The sequence below is a fragment of the Hippocampus bargibanti genome, linkage group LG02 (genome assembly GCF_051943395.1).
Source record: "Hippocampus bargibanti isolate YZ-2025 linkage group LG02, ASM5194339v1, whole genome shotgun sequence".
NCBI lineage: Eukaryota > Metazoa > Chordata > Actinopteri > Syngnathiformes > Syngnathidae > Hippocampus > Hippocampus bargibanti.
The window spans coordinates 17,553,076-17,571,127 of NC_142735.1; the positions used below are offsets into that span (position 1 = coordinate 17,553,076).

An 18,052-nucleotide genomic window follows, 5' to 3' on the forward strand; every position below is an offset into this window, starting at 1 on the left:
TGCCATTGTGATTATTTCTGAAACAGGTGAATGGTATCGAAACATTTGGTGAAAGTGTAACTCGACGGCTATGACGTCACAAGGCGGCAAGATTTAATTGTGCGCCGGTTCTTTTCGTTCGGCTCACCAAAAAGAGCGGCTCTTTTGGTTCCCCAAATGGCTGCTGATTTTTTTATCGCTTTAATGAATTTACTACCAAAAATAAGATAACATTATATGTCAAATTATTTACTACTGATTCACGACTTTAACCGAAGGGAGAGAAAAGTCGGCTCCAATAAGCGGTTACCTATTCAGAATCGTTCACTTCGAATATCCGGTCGATTCGTTCGCGAACGACACATATCTAATTTAATATTTCGTCGAAACATAATCGCGGGACGACGCGGCTGACATTATCGGGAGCGTTGGATAAAAACGACATTGTCGTTGTTTTGACGTTTCGCCGCGTCACAAACACCAGAAGATATATATAAAAAGACAAGATTTGGACGATTGTCAAAATGCTTTAGTGAGTCCATAATTATGTACAGCAACAGAATGGACAAACTGTGGCTAGCCAAAACGAAAGTGGCGAAATGAAGTACGGCATTGTTAATAGACAATGTTTTGGCCAACCAAATATCCTTTTTAGAGCCGATTTGCTATTTGTTTTGTTTTCCTTTCAAACAGATAAACGCTGCAGGTAGATGTGTCTTACGACATGGACACACAATGGAAAGGTGTCCCCAACTTGCAGGTGACACGAGCGCTAAATCACAGTAAGTTATTTCGGCCATTTAACCGATATCAATTAGGAAATATCTACAGGGGAGCTCATAAATATACGATCACGGATTATTTAATGTTTGTGTTTTTGTACTGTACCACATCGTCAACGTACTGGGCGTTTGTGCGACATTACCGGGTGGCGCATGCGCAAATTTGGAATGAAGTGAAGTTTGGCGGCTCTACCCCGGAAGCTCAAAGTGTCCACATCCGCCATTTTAGGAAGGCCTTTGAAGATTGCTAGGCTGTATGAAGCACTTAGCTTGGTAACGACCTGCGCTTTCCTTTTATTCTTTGCTACGTTGCCCTTTTCTCCCTCTAAATAACTTCACGCAGCTCGCGTTATCAGCCAATATCTAACGAACGTGCACCACCACGGCCGTTTTGCTGTATTTCCGAACGTCCTCGCAGAAATATGGCGGAAGGTGCCCATTACTTTGGTAAGTAATGTGTTTCAGTCCATCGTTCACCTCTCCCTTTCCTTTCTGGTGCCTTGTTTATTCAGGCTCTCTGCTGACAAGGGAGGTTAGGTGCACTGGTTTCATGACTTCAGGAGGTAACCCTTTTCACATCGGCCTCTTTTTCCCCCACGAGACCTTTAATAGAACCAGATTACGTAATCGTTCTTTGATAACGCGTTTTAAAACCATATTCCTTTCGTTATGTCGCTGTAACACAAAATGTATTCCATAAAATGTGGCGACCCCTTGAAGGGAAAAGCCGAAAGGGAAAGCAGATTTATATGTTCGCAAACATTCAGTGTAGATTTATATGAAATCAGAGGTGTCAAACTCCAGGCCTGCCACATTTCATGTGGCCTGCCAAAGCTAAACGCGCGCTGCTACCTCACGTGTTTTACTAAAGTCTGCACAAAAAAATGCAACCTGTATTTACCTTCGTTTTCTAACGTCTAGATTTGGCAAACAGATTTGTGACCAAAATCCTTGAAGTTAATAGTTAAACTGCATATTTTCAGGTGCGTCGATTTCTATTTCGGGCATAACGGGTTCATATTTTTACATCTCAATCCATCGCTCCAGTTTTTTATACTGCTTAACCTCACAAGGGTTGCAATGCCTTTTCTCTCTGAGCAAGATGCAGGATACACTCTGGACTGATCACAAGCCAATCTCAGCAATGATAACTTCAGTTTTCAAGGAAAATGAGCTTGTTCAATTGTGGTCCACGTTAAAGGACAACTGACATCACTTTTTTGTTTCCTAACTGACATCCGAAAAAATGTTTTATAGCATCTAAAATACCCAACACACGCAGTATGATATTTTTAGTCAAATACAAAACACCAATAAAAATGACTTAAAGTGTCCAAAAACTACTTCGAATTGAACCCTGAAGTGGCCAGTTTCAGAAGGTCCCACCCCCTTGTTCGTGGTGCCACCCCAAGACGTCTTGCCTTGCTGGAGAATCAAAACAATGGCTTCAGATTCGGAAAGGATGCTTTCTGTTACTCATCCAGTTATGAATATGATTCAAATAGGTCTGAAGAGGAAAGCATACATGTTTGCAATCGATTAAAGAATTTATTCCGGTCATTTTGATGCATCTGGAGAGAAATGTAGTGACAAACTCTTTAGTACTCACAGTACCCAAAAAAGGCAGAAGAGGGCGACAAAGCCGTGTAAATTGTCTCCTGGGACGTTTTGTAAGCGAACATCAAATACACTGCGTTATTTATGTGTTCTCCTTCTAATTTCGCCATTAACACGGATCAACACGAAGTTTTCAGACCAAACCAAGTACCGCAAAATGCATTGTGATGCTAGGTATGTCCTTTCTCGGTGAGGGGCGTTCCTTCAGTGACTCAAAAACAAGACTTCCGGAATAATCAGCGCAAGTCTTAAAACGTAAAATATAGCTATATGCGGTGGAGTCTTTGTAAAATACGCTCAGTAGAAGTCATTTGAAGCGATTTTACAAATTATGGACACAACTTGTCCGGAGACGTCTGTTGTCCTTTAAAGTAGGTTGGCAACAAAATATCAAATATCTCGGGGTGATTACATGTAAAAGCAATTTGTACGTCAAGAAAAAATACTTTGTTTAATTGTTGTCTGCGTTAAAGTGCTGGCAACAAAAATGTAGAATGACTCATGTGAAACATGTAAAAACAATTTTCATTTTTTGTCTGTTTTTGTTTTTTCTTTATTCTTGCAACGAACTTTTAAGTCGATAATTAGCTTGTGGGCCTGGTGTTTGACAGCTGTGATTTAAACGTTAACTTAGTTGCAATTAGACTAAAGCCAATTCCACACGCTGTTTAATTGTTTTAGCATGATATGTATTCTATTCAATATGTTCAAATATGTTAGCATTATTTTGACACCGGTTATGATATGCATTGTTTTGATCGAAACAATTGATATAACGGACACGTGGTAAGATTGGATTTATCTTCCAGAGCATGACGACCGCACTGGACCGAGCAATCGCAGTTGTAAAGGTCGCTCCAATAAAGGTCGCTCTCGTGAACGCTTCCAAAGAGACCGCCAACGTGGTGGCTATGGTGGTGGCGGCAGTGGAGGAATCTTTGGGGGTCCAGGACCACGGTCCAGACTTGAAGACACTGATGGAGATGTCACAATGAATGACAGCAGTCAAAGCAGATTGTGAGTGAAGTGACTTCATATGTAAATTTCACATTCATGGAAGTGTTTTCGTTTGAGAAATGACAGCTTCTTGGATCGTTAACAAAAACACACTTGTTTAAAATAATACTTTTTGTCTCTTTTTTTTTTTAAATTTATTTATTTATTTTTAGCACACCCTATGGAAGGAACTTTCGGAATGACAGGCGAGACAGGCGACATGGCAAAGAAGGAGGGGGCAGAGGTGGCTTCCGGGGAGACAGAGGTGGTGGGGGCAGAAACTGCGGCACCTGGTTCAAAGTGACAGTGTGTATCATTTTCGTTAGCACATCAATTCTACATTCCTTTTGCATCATTAATATTCATGGCTTTGTCAATTAGATTCCTCATGGAAAAAAATATGACAAGAAATGGTTGTTGACGGCGCTTCAGAACATCTGCTCTGTAACTTACACACCTGTTCAGGTGAGGTTCAGCATCTTTGTTGAGTACCATTTGTTTAATGCTAAAAATACCTTAAACTCATTGGTGCAATGTATTTTTTTTTGATGAGTTGTTTTCCAATACTTTACGCTTTTCGTTTCCAGTACCACATTGACCATGGCCGAGCGCATTTCTATTTGGACAATGCAACTGCAGCCAGCGCTTTGCATAAATGCTCTCACAAGATCACTGACACGGATGGTTTCAAGGTTGGTTGGCTAAATTTATTCTTTTAAAATATGACCTGCCAGTACACCATTCCGGACAAAACTGTGAATTCATTAAATGTTCATTGGGTCTCTAACGAGTCAGTGAGTCGGTTCTGTTGTGAAAAATATGATTTTCAAAAAACTTCTTTTATTCATTAAAAAGATTCAGATTGGAGTTTAAGATGTTAGATCAGAGAGACTGTCTGTCTGCGTATGTGTTCGTAACACTACATTATATTTATGTGGCAAAATGTAGACCAAAACTAGTAAAAAAATACTTGTTGAGACCAATTATTTGGTGGAAATGCTCAGAATATACATTACATCTTAAATCGCTTGATGTCTCCCCTCTCTTAATGGGATGGGGGCTCACACCCCTTAACTTTCCTCATACTTTCTCTTCCTCATTTCACATCCCTGCTTCATGAATGTGATACAGTAAAGTCTCGTTATATCGATATCGGATATATCGATAGTCCCGGTTATATCGATATTTTTTCGGACTCCCTTGAATATCGATATAACGAGACTTTACTGTATTTCTTTTTTTAAGGTGGAAGTACATGTCAATCCCAGCAACCCACCTAACTTCCTCCTGTCTGACCTAAAGCCAAAAGATATTGAGCATTTAAAGGTAAGTTAAATGTAAATACAGTGAGACCTCAACTTACGAACTTAATTGGTTCCCAGACAGAGTGTGTAAGGCGAAAAGTGTGTATCTCAAAAATAGAAACCCATAGGAAACCATTAAAATGGGAATAATCAGTTCCCGGGTTTCCATAAAATATACTTTTCAACTAAATAAGCCTTAAAACTACACACAACATACCTTATTCTATGTATAATAAATGTGCTATTGTATTGTAATGAAAGAAATACACTGCATTGTATCATAAAGTCACTTTATTTACATTTGTGATGGTCATTTATGGCTTGATGGAATGGCGTTGGAGGTCGAAGGTCAAAGGGAATTGCTGCTTGGAAAGAGAGGCGCATTACATGACGACTGTAATTGAAGAAATAAACTGTGCTGTAAAATAAAGTTTTATTTACCTTTTTGATGGTCGTTGATGGCTTATGGAAGGAGTGTCACCTTCCATAAGGACTGTTGGTAACTTAACCTCTGGTGTTGTTCGGTCGTGTGCTTCCGCCGAAGATCACTCCGCCAGCCATGGTGGGTGTGTATTATGAAAATAGTACTTATTATAAGGTTTAATTTCATAAATTTGACGTTTGTAAGACAAAAAGTTTGTAAGTTGAGGTGTTTGTAAGTTGAGGTCTCACTGTATATAACAATTGTTGGGTGAAGCCGGGTGGTGGTATTGATGTCACAGTAGCAGAGTGCAGTGATGTCTTGATAATTGTTGTTACAAACAATCTCTTCTGGGTTTTCAGTATTAATTTGTGATCTTTATTTGGTTCTTAAACAGCAATGTATGGCAAAACGTTTTGATGGCTCACAGCAAGCTCTGGACTTGAACAACATTCGGACAGATCCAGGTCAGTCCACATTCTCAATGCAATTGCTCCACCATTGGTAGATTACTCAACACTTTTGTTTACTCTTTATTTTTATTTTTATACTAAACAAAGAATTGCACCTGGAACAAATAGCTGAGCGTATATTGCCTTCTTGTCTCTGTTGAAATAACATTTTACTGTAACAGACCTGGTCTCTCAGAATGTCGAAGTCATCCTGAATAGGAAAACAAATATGGAAGCTGTCATCAAGATTATTGAAGAGAACATTCCACAGGTGTGGTGGAAGATGCATATCGTGACGATTAAAATACGTCCTCCTCACGCCAGCCTTTCTGATCCATGTACTTCTCAATCTGCCTGTCACCTTCTAGCTGACCAGCTTGAATCTGAGCAACAACCGAATCCATAAACTGGATGACCTCAGTGAATTGGTTACCAAAGTGCCTAATTTGAAAAGCCTCAATCTTTCCCACAATGAGGTGAGTGTGGGAACCACTAACTTTATTAACCTAGTCTTTGTTTTATTTCTGTATTCACACTAACCGTCATGTTTCTTTTTAGCTGAAGTTAGACCGGGATTTGGACAAAGTCAAAGGTTTGAAGCTGGTGGAACTATGGCTGGTCAGGAACCCATTGTGTGACCTCTTCAAGGACCAGGCTTCGTATATTAGGTTAGTTACCTCTTTTGAGTCATGAGATTAGTTGTGCAGTGAACACAAAAGTATAAATGTCTGCATCAGGCTGGCATGTCGAGAAGTATGTACAAAGGCCAAAAGAAGCCATTTTTCTTGATTAAAGGATGTTTGGTAACCCTGCAGGGAAGGCTGACTGGATTGAGCAGAGCCAACTAATTCAGTTAATTCCCAGTTTGTGTGTAAGGAGCTCATTTCTTTCCAGGATATCAGCTGGTTCCAGATTTACTATTTAACCAAAACTTTGATTCCCAACCGCAAGGTACTGGATGTTTTGTATGATTTCTTACTCAAATGCTATTGTTTTCTGATTTACTACCTACCTTACATTGAAAAGATGACTTTACTCTTTATTTTTTCAGCATCTCAATTTAGGCATCTGTCTCTTCTTTTCCCACTGTCTTTGTGTGAAAATATTTTGTAAGCCCTGGTCATAAAGTCTCAGTGGTCCTGTGCCCAGCTCTCCCCCTGCTCAAATCCCAGGAGGCATCCCATAAACACCAACAAAGCATCGGCTAATACTCATAAAGTAGATGAGAATCATGTAACGTTACGTCCTGTTATTACAAAATGGCAGTGAAGATCTTGAGTTGTGGCTCCTCGACTTTGTTGTGGTTCTGTCTACAAGAGAGAGAGGCCTACGCCTATCTCCAAACTTAAGTATGGGTGAAGTAACCCAAGTGCTCAGCCAGCGACTCCCCTTTGACGTCTAACACCCTTGCCCACTCGGCTTCCCACACCAGGCGGGTATGGAAGGCTGGATAGCCCATGACGGGTAAGATCCCACCTCTGAAACTTTGGGACAACCTAAGGCAGGCACAGTCACGATTACCCAGCCTCAGTCCAGGCATGCACGGCCTCACGCAGCCAGTGAAGGAGCGGGACTGGACAGGAGAAGCCGATGGGTTGGGAGGGACACGCATTTGTCAGTGACCGGTGATGTGCCAACCAGCTGGCTCATCGGAAAGATGAATTTGGTCGAAGGAGCCTCTGACAGAAACATTCTCAACTGGGTATCGATGTCTTACCTGGCCACAAGAAGTGAATAACTTCCCTCTTCCATGCTGCTAGTGACTCAGAACAGAAGGAGAAAAAAAGTACAATCCTGCATGATAGGATATCACTAGTCTGATCTCAATGGCTTTAGCGTTCTACTTTTCAAACTCAGTGTAGGATTTTTCTAATTTTAAGATTACTGAGTACAGTACTGATTTGCTTTGGCAGCCCCTGGGGGTCTAATGCTTGCGGATGAGCAGTGGGGGCAGCTGGGCCCAGCTCGTGCTGGAGTGATCTTCTCAAATTCTTTTCTTATGTCAATCAAGGAGCGACAAGCCGCCTCATATCCTACGTTCTGTCCTGCTTCTCCTCACTCTTCAGACACTTCACTTAGAAATTTGAGTCTCTTTAATTTCCTTTCTCATCAGCTAGTGCAAGCGGACACAGAACCTTGGTGTTCCTACTACAGAAAGAACGCGCGTGCTGATTTCTCCAGTGCAGTCTTGTCACAGACTGGCTCTATGTGTCTTTTGAGTGTTTGTGTGTGTATGTGCTTCTAGAAAAGTGTGGTTGTCGCGTCCCCATGTCCGTATTGGGGGAGAGCGTGAGTACACCTGCGGGTAAGTGCACATGGGGATGGGACCAGTGTTGCTGCAAGAGTTTGGATCGTTAGACGTTGAGACATGTCCTTGTGAGATGATGAATTAAAGTAAAGAGATGTCATTCAGACATGGTTATTTAAAAAATACTGTCAAAGTACATAGATAAAAACTACTCGGGCAGTAATAATAATAATAATAATAATGATGATGTTAATACATTTCATTTATAAGGTCTTTTAAAAACTCAAGGACACTTTACTGACACATCATACCTCTGAAGAAGGTTACTGATTCGCTGTGGCGACCCCTTGAAGGGAAAAGCCGAAAGGAAAAGAAGAAGAAGAGTGTGCGTTTATCATGCTTTCATCCCAACTCCTTGCTTCTCTGCCTCAGTATCATTTCAATTATCTTCACTGGCTCAAAATACTAAAAGAGGGCAAATCCCATATTCTTCCCAGAAGCCCAATAAGTAAGGCATTCACAAATTACCCTGCTTTCTTGATATTTCATCGAGAACCCATCGAGTTAGATTAGTCCCTCATCATCAGATGCTCTTTCCTGTTTTGAATGAGGGCAGTTGAAAAGACTTCCATCATAACTGCCAATTCGGAAAACACATTTTAAATGGTTTCCATAGTAGTTTTTCCAAATAATTTCTGTTCTAACATTTCTCATGTTTATGATTCGTGGGTGAGACGAAGCCCATCCCATTTGACGTAACAGTCAATAGACATATTGACGACTATTCACATACACTTTTGTACTGTAATTACAATCATTCAGTTTAATTGACCAAGCTAACCTTTTTTCTTTTTTGAATGTGGGAGATTCCTGGAGTACAAGCACCTACACAAGCACAGGGAGACTTTAGCCCGGATAGAAATCAAGAATTTTTCACCTGTTCATATACAGAGCTTTTACCATTCTTTGACATGTATCATTTTCTGCCGATGTGGCAGCGTAGCCGCTTTAAACGTTTGAGTTTCCAAAGACACACATTACTATCAAATGGCACAACAGGAGACGGCTACTGCAGTAATAAATATAATTTGTTATTGTTAACTTTGCGATGATGCACTAATCCCTTTTGATTTTTTATTCCCGTGCCAGTGCTATGCGGCAGAGGTTTCCCCGCCTGCTTAAACTTGTGAGTCTACTTTTAGAATTATATTTTTGTCTCAACTATAGCTGTTCTGTTCACCTTATTAGTGTTGCTTGATTTACACAATATGCATTGTTACCTATAGATATTAAAAATGTCATTAAAAAAAGAATGTCAGTGTCGGTGAACACAAATGTTGCAGTTAAACCGATGGAAAGACAAGCTAATAACACACTCACATACTTACACTCTGCAAAAAGTGACGAATACACAGCAATTAGGACAAGGAGCAGCTGGAACCGGCTCCGTGGACAATAACCTTTGAATTTAAACAAAAACTCTGTTTGATTCCTTTACACTCTTTTTAATTGTCAATTTTGTCTGTATAAAAATAATATAAAATGATGGTCTTCTGAATAAAAGAGTACATTTCAAATATTTTTGTGGAGTAGGGGTGCATGTGACAGATTGACAGATATATATATATATATATATATATATATATATATATATATATATATATATATATATATATATATATATATATATATATATATATATATATTTTTTTTTTAATAGGGATAGATGTTTTTGGGGTCACAATAGTTGTCATTAACAAGTTAAAGTTCGACTTTATTACATTTTCTCCCCTCCCCTTCCAGGATGGTCATGACCTTCCTCCGCCCATCGGATTTGACGTGGAAACCCCCACCACTATCCCTCCCTGCAAGGTTACTCTTTTTTGGTCACATGTAAAGTACTTGATGACATTTGGTTTAAAATGTCTCACCATGTTATACAAATTCGTCAACTTGACAATCGGAGGTCTCACCGATGCACTCGTGTTTGTTTTGGATTCCAGGGAAGCCATTTCGGCTCGGATGAAATCAAGGGCCTCATCATTCGATTTTTGCAACAGTGAGTTTATGCCAACAAATTCGAGAAACATTACACTGAACCACAACGATCCTTTAACTTGTGTTTCGTGTGATTGTGTTAGGTACTACAGTATATACGACTCTGGGGACAGACAGGCTCTCTTAGATGCTTACCATGACGGCGCATCATTGTCCATCACAACACCTTTCTCCAGTCAAAACCCATCCAGGTAAAATTCCAAAAAATACAACATTCAATTTATTCTGTTCTATGTTTATAACCATAATTGATTTAAGACCCCTAGTGATCCACCGCTATCTTTATCTCATCTCATCTCATTTTCCGTACCGCTTATTCCTCATTAGGGTCGCGGGGGTTGCTGGAGCCTATCTCAGCTGTCTTCGGGCACGAGGCGGGGGACACCCTGAATTGGTTGCCAGCCAATCGCAGGGCACACAAAGACATACAACAGTCACTCTCACACTCACACCTAGGGACAATTTGGAGTGGTCAATCTGCCTGCCATGCATGTTTTTGGAGTGTGGGAGGAAACCGGAGGACCCGGAGAAAACCCACGCGGGTCCGGGGAGAACATGCAAACTCCACGCAGGGAGGCCGGACCGGGACGCGAACCGGCGACCTCTGCACTGTGAAGCCGGTGTGCTAACCACTCGGCTACTACTAATTGTAAATGCATGTAAGGTCCAATGATTTTGTGTAAGTGATTTTCAATCCATATTAATTTATTTAAAGGACAACTGACGCCCCAGACAAGTTGTGTCCATAATTTGTAAAATATCTTCAAATGATTTCTACTGAGCGTATTTTACAAAGATTCCACCGCATATTGCTATATTTTACGTTTTAAGACTTGCACTGAACATTCAGGAAGTCTAGATTTTGAGTTGGTGACGATTCCTGACGTCACGGAGGGAACGCCCCTGACCGAGAAAGTGACACAATGCATTTTGCGGTACTTTGTTTTGTCTAAAAACTTCATGTTGATATGAGGAATTTATCAGCCTGTGGAAACGGGCTGATTCATTCCTCACGGAGCTGGGTCGCCATTTTCTGCCTCTTTTCTGGGACGCTACATTGCAGTCCAGATGCCTCAAAATGACACAGAAGGACTTCTTCAATCAATTGCAAACATGTATGCTTTCCTCTTCAGAGCTATTTGATTCATATTCATAACTGGATGTGTAACAAGAAAGCATATTCTCCAAGTCTGAAGCCATTGTTTTGATTCTCCAGCAATGCAAAACGTCTTGGCGTGATGTCACGAACTGGGGGCGGGACTTTCTGAAAATGCCCAATTCGCAGCTCAATTTTTTGCTGATTTTGTAGCCTTGTTCGAGAATCAAAACAATGGCTTCAGATTCGGAGAAGATGCTTTCTTGTTACTCATCTAGTTATGAATATGATTCAAATAGTTCTGAAGAGGAAAGCATAAATGTTTGCAATCGATTAAAGAAGATCTTCCAAGTCATTTTGAGGCATCAGGACTGATGTGTAGCGTCCCAGAAAATGCAGAAGATGGCGCCCAAGCTCCGTTGGAAATGGGCTGATTTGTCTGCTGGGAATTTGTGTCAGCGAATATCAAATAGTTGTCTTTGTGCAACACACAACGATTCACCATTGCATTATTTATGTGTTTTGCTTCTAATTTCAACAAGAACGCTTGGGAAAGTCCGAAGCAAAGTCGTGCGTTTGCATATCATTTTCCAAAGTAGATGCACAGAACCTTAGCCCCAGAAGAAAGATTCAAAAGAAGCTAACAAAATTTGTGTCGCTATAAAAGGTAAATTTACATTAAACCGTGACTGTAAAGAGTACTTGAGAGTTATGAAAGGCGCTCAGTGGCCCGCAGGAGACAACGCAACGCAAACAACGCATTGTGAACCATGATGGTAAAAGACAACTGCAATAAAACCTTCGGCCACAGATATTTACCGTAAATTAAGCAACGTAGCGTTTGTGGTAGGTACAGCCTTAATTTAAGAAAAAACTATATACTTTGCGACAATGTTTTTTGTGTGATTCCTCGTCTTTCTTTATGGCGGGGCAGACAACTTTTCAGAGTTGTCTGACTTGTCCGCTAACTTTTTCAGACTATCAGACACTGTTTTTACTATAATTCGGACAAGTTCGGCGGGCCGGATTAAAAAGCCGTATGTGGCCCCCGGGCCGTAGTTTGCCCATGTCTGTGCTAGATATTCACCTACATTTGATTCTCACTTCTGATTCACACTTGTTTCATCATTTCATCTTTGTTTTTAGGTCAGGTCTTGGAGAGTACCACAAAGATAGTCGAAATCTGAAGCGGGTCAAAGACTCAAGTGAGTTTTTATTTGTTTAAAACAGTACTTTTGTGATAGCATCACCATTTTGAATCATGTGTTGCCCCCTCATGTTCTCACTGTGTAACTATGCCACTTACAGCCATCCGCTTCAGGCTACTGAAGCACACGCGTCTCAATGTGGTGGCTTTCATTAACGAGCTGCCCAAAACTCAGCACGACATCGCCTCGTTTACCATCGACGTCAATACCTACACTGTGAGTGTTTTGTCCGGACTGCCCAGATTTATATATATATATATATATATATATAAACTGCAACGTTTACATTACTGACATTGATAAAGTATTCTGCAGCATGTCGAACTCTTTCGCAATGGAGGATTTGCTTCTTGTTGGATTCACAGCCACTATTGCCTTGTACTTCGTTCCGAGGTCACAATTCTTATGTTTCCCCATGGTTGAAATTGGTGTTGAACAATTGTATACTGTATAAGAAGACAACAGTATGTTTCAGATGCTATTGCAGCTCTGCTACACTGTGCAAGACACGAAAGCTGGTCACGTGACCAACTGTGTGACCGATACAGATATCGCTAATGGTGGCACTGTATAGAAACCCTTAAGACAATATCGATTCAGCTTAAGCTGCTTTTGTATCGATATAAGCAGAGCTAAATGGCTGGTGGGAGTTGAAAAGGGCACCGTAGTAACCGGATTATCGTAATAACCCGGTATCGTACTTAACGGAACTAATTATACATAAGACTAGAAATTTGCCGGGAAATGAGAATAGTATCGTAATATGCAGTACTATCAATATAACCGATATCGATAGAACGAGACTTTACTCTGTGTGTGTGTATATATATGTGTGTGTGTATGTGTATATATATATATATGTATGTGTGTGTGTGTGTGTGTGTGTGTGTGTGTGTGTGTGTGTGTGTGTGTGTGTGTGTGTGTGTGTGTGTATATATATATATACACAGTAAAGTCTCGTTATATCGATATTCAAGGGAGTCCGAAAAAATATCGATATATCCGACCCTGTTTCTCCGTGCGTGCATAGAAATAGTATCGATATAACCGGGACTATCGATATATCCGATATCGATATAACGAGACTTTACTGTATGTGTGCGTGTATGTGTGTATATATATATATATATATATATATATGTGTGTGTGTGTGTGTGTGTGTGTGTGTGTGTGTGTGTGTGATAGATAGATAGATGTAGATGTGTGTGTGTGTGTGTGTGTGTGTGTGTGTGTGTGTGTATATGTCTGTATGTACATACGTATGTATCTGTATGTATTATTATTTTTAATTTAACATAAATCATATTTCTTTACAGAACACACTACTGTCATTCACCGTGAGCGGAATCTTCAAAGAAGGTAATTGTCATTTTTCTCCATCTACTCAAATGTTCAATTTTTTTTTCTCGGAAGATTAGAAGAATAAAGCTTAAATAATTTGCATTTTTGAAATTCACTAGTTAAAACTCAAGTTCGTCAGCTTTACTGTCAACATTTTCCTGGAACCAGTGTCTGAAATAACGTCTGCCACGGGCAAACCACTGGAAAGCCCGTGGTTTGCAACTTTTACGTCGGGCGTACAATTTACAAAATGTCTCCGTCCGGGTGGCCGACAACTTTTTGGGAAAAAAAAAAAACTTTTTTCAATCAAGCAAATGTTTGAACGAATATTTTGAAATCGGAATAAATTATTTCGACATCTTCGTTTGGTTTGGAAATTTCGGTTTGTCAATTTGCATACTTTCCAAGGCAGCCAATCAGAAGCCTGCTTCGTGCTTCCGGACTTTCAGACACTTTCAGACACTGCTGGAACAATATGATAACTAAGTTTTTTGTTAAAAAACAATGTTTTGTGGAGTTTTGTCACCCATTTGGTAATGTTTTAATTGTTAATATTACTATGACATAGTCCTTCGAAATAATTATTTCCTGTGATGGGTATCACTGATTACAACGTTGTAGAATGCTCCTGATCTTTCATCACTTTGCTGCTGTGAAATGTAAATTTCTCCACTGTGAGACTAATAAAGGCATATCCAATCCAATCCAATCTTATGGAAATATTTGTGGGTTTTTTTTTCAAGTTGCTCTCAATGGAAAATCCCGAGACTCCACCATGGCGTTCTCCCGTGTTTTCATCACTGTCCCCGCAGGGAATTCTGGGTAAGTAAGAAAAATAAATAAGATTAAACCAAGAGAGTTACACATTGGGGATTTAAAAATACTGCGTAGCTTTGACTGAAAAATCTCGCTTAATTGTACTTATTATTATTATTATTATTATTATTATTATTATTATTATTATTATTACCAAACAAGGAAAAACATAGAAGGGCTAACGAATGGCATTGATGTCGCCATGTTGTCACCATTTGAAGGACAACCGACACCACTTTTTTGTTTCCTAACTGACATCAGAAAAACGTTTTATCTCATCTAAAATACCCAAAACACACAGGATGATATTTTTAGTCAAATGCAAAACACCAATAAAAATGACTTAGTGTCCAAACACTACTTCAAATTGAACCCGGAAGTGGCCAGTTTCAGAAGGTCCCGCCCCCTTGTTCGTGATGTCACGCCAAGACGTCTTGCCTTGCTCGAGAATCAAAACAATGGCTTCAGATTCGGAGAAGATGCTTTCTTGTTGCTTTCCAGTTATGAATATGATTCAAATAGTTTTGAAGAGGAAAGCATAAATGTTTGCAATTGATTAAAGAAGTTATTCCTTGTCATTTTGAAGCATCTGACAGAAATGCAGTACCCAGAAAATGCAGAAGATGGCACCAAAGCTGGAAGTTGGAAATGGGCTGATTTGTCTGCTTGGAATTTGTGTCAGCGAATATCAAATAGTTGTCTTGGTGCAACACACAACGATTCACGATTGCGTTATTTATGTGTTTTCCTTCTAATTTTGCCATCAACACGAAGTTTTCAGACCAAACAAAGTACCGCAAAATGCATTGTGTGTCCTTTTCTCGGTCAGGGGCGTTCCTTCCGTGACGTGACGTCAGGAATTGTCACCAACTCAAAAACGACTTCCGGAATATTCAGCGCGAGTCTTAAAACGTAAAATATAGCTATATGCGGTGGAATCTTTGTAAAATACGCTCAGTATAAGTCATTTGAAGCGATTTTACAAATTATGGGCACCACTTGTCCGGAGGCGTCGGTTGTCCTTTAAGCAATGTATATTTGAATACAAATGTTGAAGCAACATTTGCATCTAGATAATTGAACAGTGTCCACAGGCATATATTCTTTATCTTCTAAAAATTATCATAATGTGGATTCCTGATGAGTTTGAGCATGTATATCTTTATATCTTTGTTATACTGACCGCAGGTTACGCAGCAGGAAGTCGCAGCACAGTGTCCATTGAATTTAATCAAAAACAGTGATAGTGATTTAATTCTTTACATACAGTAAAGTCTCGTTATATATCGATATCGGTTATATCGATAGTACTGCTTATTACGATACTATTTCTATGAACGCAAGGAGAAAATTTACATGCCGCAGGATCGGATATATCGATAGTCCGGTTATATCGATATTTTTTCTGACTCCCGAGAATATCGATATAACGAGACTTTACTGTATGTCATACATATGTTATACTCTGCTGATTTTCGTATTTGCAAAAACATTACAAATTATTTGGGGATATTTTGGAGTCTGGAATGGATGAATGACATTCCCATTCAATGGGAACGATTATTTGAGATACAAGTGATTTCAGTTACAGCAGTGTTTTAGTTTCATTGTACTTGACTGATCATAAAAACAAATATGCTCGACAGGCTTTGCATTGTCAACGACCAGCTCTTTATTCGAATGGCCACAACAGAAGAGATCCGCAAGGCCTTCGTGGCGCCCGCTCCGACACCATCTTCCAGCCCTGTGCCCACTCTCACCGCACCTCAGCAGGAGATGCTAACGGCCTTCTCGCAAAAGTCAGGCATGAACCTGGAATGGTCCCAAAAGTCAGTCTTTTTATCTTGAGTCTGCAAGTATATACTTGGGGGTGTTTTCAAGTGTCTAAACATTTGCTCTTTATTCTAGGTGTTTACAAGACAATGAGTGGGACTTTAACAAAGCGGCACAAATTTTCACACGGTTACAGGTAACGAGTTACTTTTGATTTATCTGCATTGAGCAAACATGTATTATTCAACAACTGTCACATCCTGTTCTTTTTTTCCATCTCTTTCTAGACGGAAGGAAAGATTCCTGATGTTGCATTCATCAAGTAAATCACTGATTTATACCTCCTGTAAATTAAAAATGCGGTGTATTGGTTTGTTTGATTATTTTGTCAAGCAGAAAATAGTTGAAGGTACAGTGCAGGTTCCATTTATGTGGTTTTGTTTTAGCAGCCAAAGATTTCCACAATTTATTTGGAATTCAGACTTGTGAGTTTTATTTTCTCCTCCCTCTGTATAGAAATATTTTTTCAGTATAATAAAAACTCATTGCCTGTATTTTAGAAATTGCTTCTCTTGTGTTATATTTATTGCGCTTCTTGATTCACTCACAATTAACAGTTTTTAGAAGTCAATGAGGCAATCTAATGATTGTCATAATTGTTTTTTGCACAGATGGGTCAGCTTTGTTTTGTTTAAAACGGGATGCTTGTTAATCCAGGATAAAAAGCACCAGGTTGGTGAGGCTAGGTTTGTGGGTCACTGTTACAGCACAGTCAGGATAGGTTCATTAATGATCTATGGCCATTTATATATATATATATATATATATATATATATATATATATATATATATATACATAAAGTCTCGTTATATATATATATATATCGATATCCCGGTTATATCGATGCTATTTCTATGCACGCACGGAGTTACATGCAAACATCGGATATATCCATAGTCCCGGTTATATCGATGCTTTTTCGGACTCCCTTGCATCGATATAAAGACTTTACATGCAAACAGTAAAGTCTCGGTTATATCGAGAGTCCCGGTTATATCGATATTTTTTCGGACTCCCTTGAATATCGTTATAACGAGACTTTACTGTATACAGTAAAGTCTCGTTATATCGATATTCAAGGGAATCCGAAAAATATCGATATAACCGGGACTATCGATATATCCGATCCTGCGCCGAACTGCATTAAACAAAAGCCGCCAAAAGAGGGCAGCCAAGCGCCATATAAGAAACGGAGCTGGCCATTAGCTCCCTTTTTTTTGGGTCAGAGATGTTCCCCCAATGTTGCCTCAAAATGGCACATATAATTCTTTAATGATTGTAAACATGTATGCTTTAATCTTCAGAACTACAGTGTATTTGAAACATATTCATAACTGGATGTGTAACAAGAAAGCATATTATCCGAATCTGAAGCCATTGTTTGGATTCACAAGCAATGCAAGACGTCTTGGCGTTAAGTCATTTTTATTTGCATTTGAATAAAAAGTGACATCGGCTGTCCTTTAATACACAGTATGGAATGTTAATAATTTTCAAAATCATCGCGCTTCAGAAGACAAAACAAGAAACATTGTTGCAAAAAAGATTGCATTCATATACAGTACAGTGGGCATGTACATAACACAACAGGGAAACTGCAACGCTTACATCTTACTGTATTATGTATACAATTTAAAAAAGTCATCAATCTTCTTCTGCTTCCCATTTTTACCTTTTAACACAAACACTTCAATCTCGTCTGCTACACACGAGCTAGCGTCTGAAAATGAAAATGGCTCTGCTACACGGGTGCTGGGCACGTAACCAAGTCGACCAATGGCGCGACTGATGGCGTGACACGTGACCAAGTTGACCAATGGCGCGACCGATGGCGTGTCACGTGACAAAGTCACACGGCCAAGTCGACCAATAGCGCGACCGATGGCGGCTCATGTGACCA

General features: G+C 39.6%; 1 protein-coding gene across 1 annotated transcript; it reads left to right on the plus strand.

Annotated features, from left to right (window-relative positions):
* Positions 1-968: 968 nt before the first annotated feature.
* nxf1a (nuclear RNA export factor 1a) lies at positions 969-16,645 on the plus strand. Its single transcript, XM_088989715.1, has 21 exons — positions 969-1,208; positions 3,188-3,395; positions 3,548-3,680; positions 3,756-3,839; positions 3,962-4,066; positions 4,620-4,700; positions 5,497-5,566; positions 5,734-5,822; positions 5,920-6,027; positions 6,110-6,219; positions 8,949-8,985; positions 9,603-9,671; positions 9,803-9,858; positions 9,941-10,048; positions 12,100-12,158; positions 12,262-12,377; positions 13,478-13,520; positions 14,246-14,324; positions 15,965-16,147; positions 16,227-16,287; positions 16,379-16,645. The coding sequence occupies exons 1-21, from the start codon at positions 1,184-1,186 to the stop codon at positions 16,415-16,417; spliced, it is 1,863 nt and encodes a 620-aa protein (XP_088845841.1). The 5' UTR covers positions 969-1,183; the 3' UTR covers positions 16,418-16,645.
* The last annotated feature ends 1,407 nt before the right edge of the window (positions 16,646-18,052 follow it).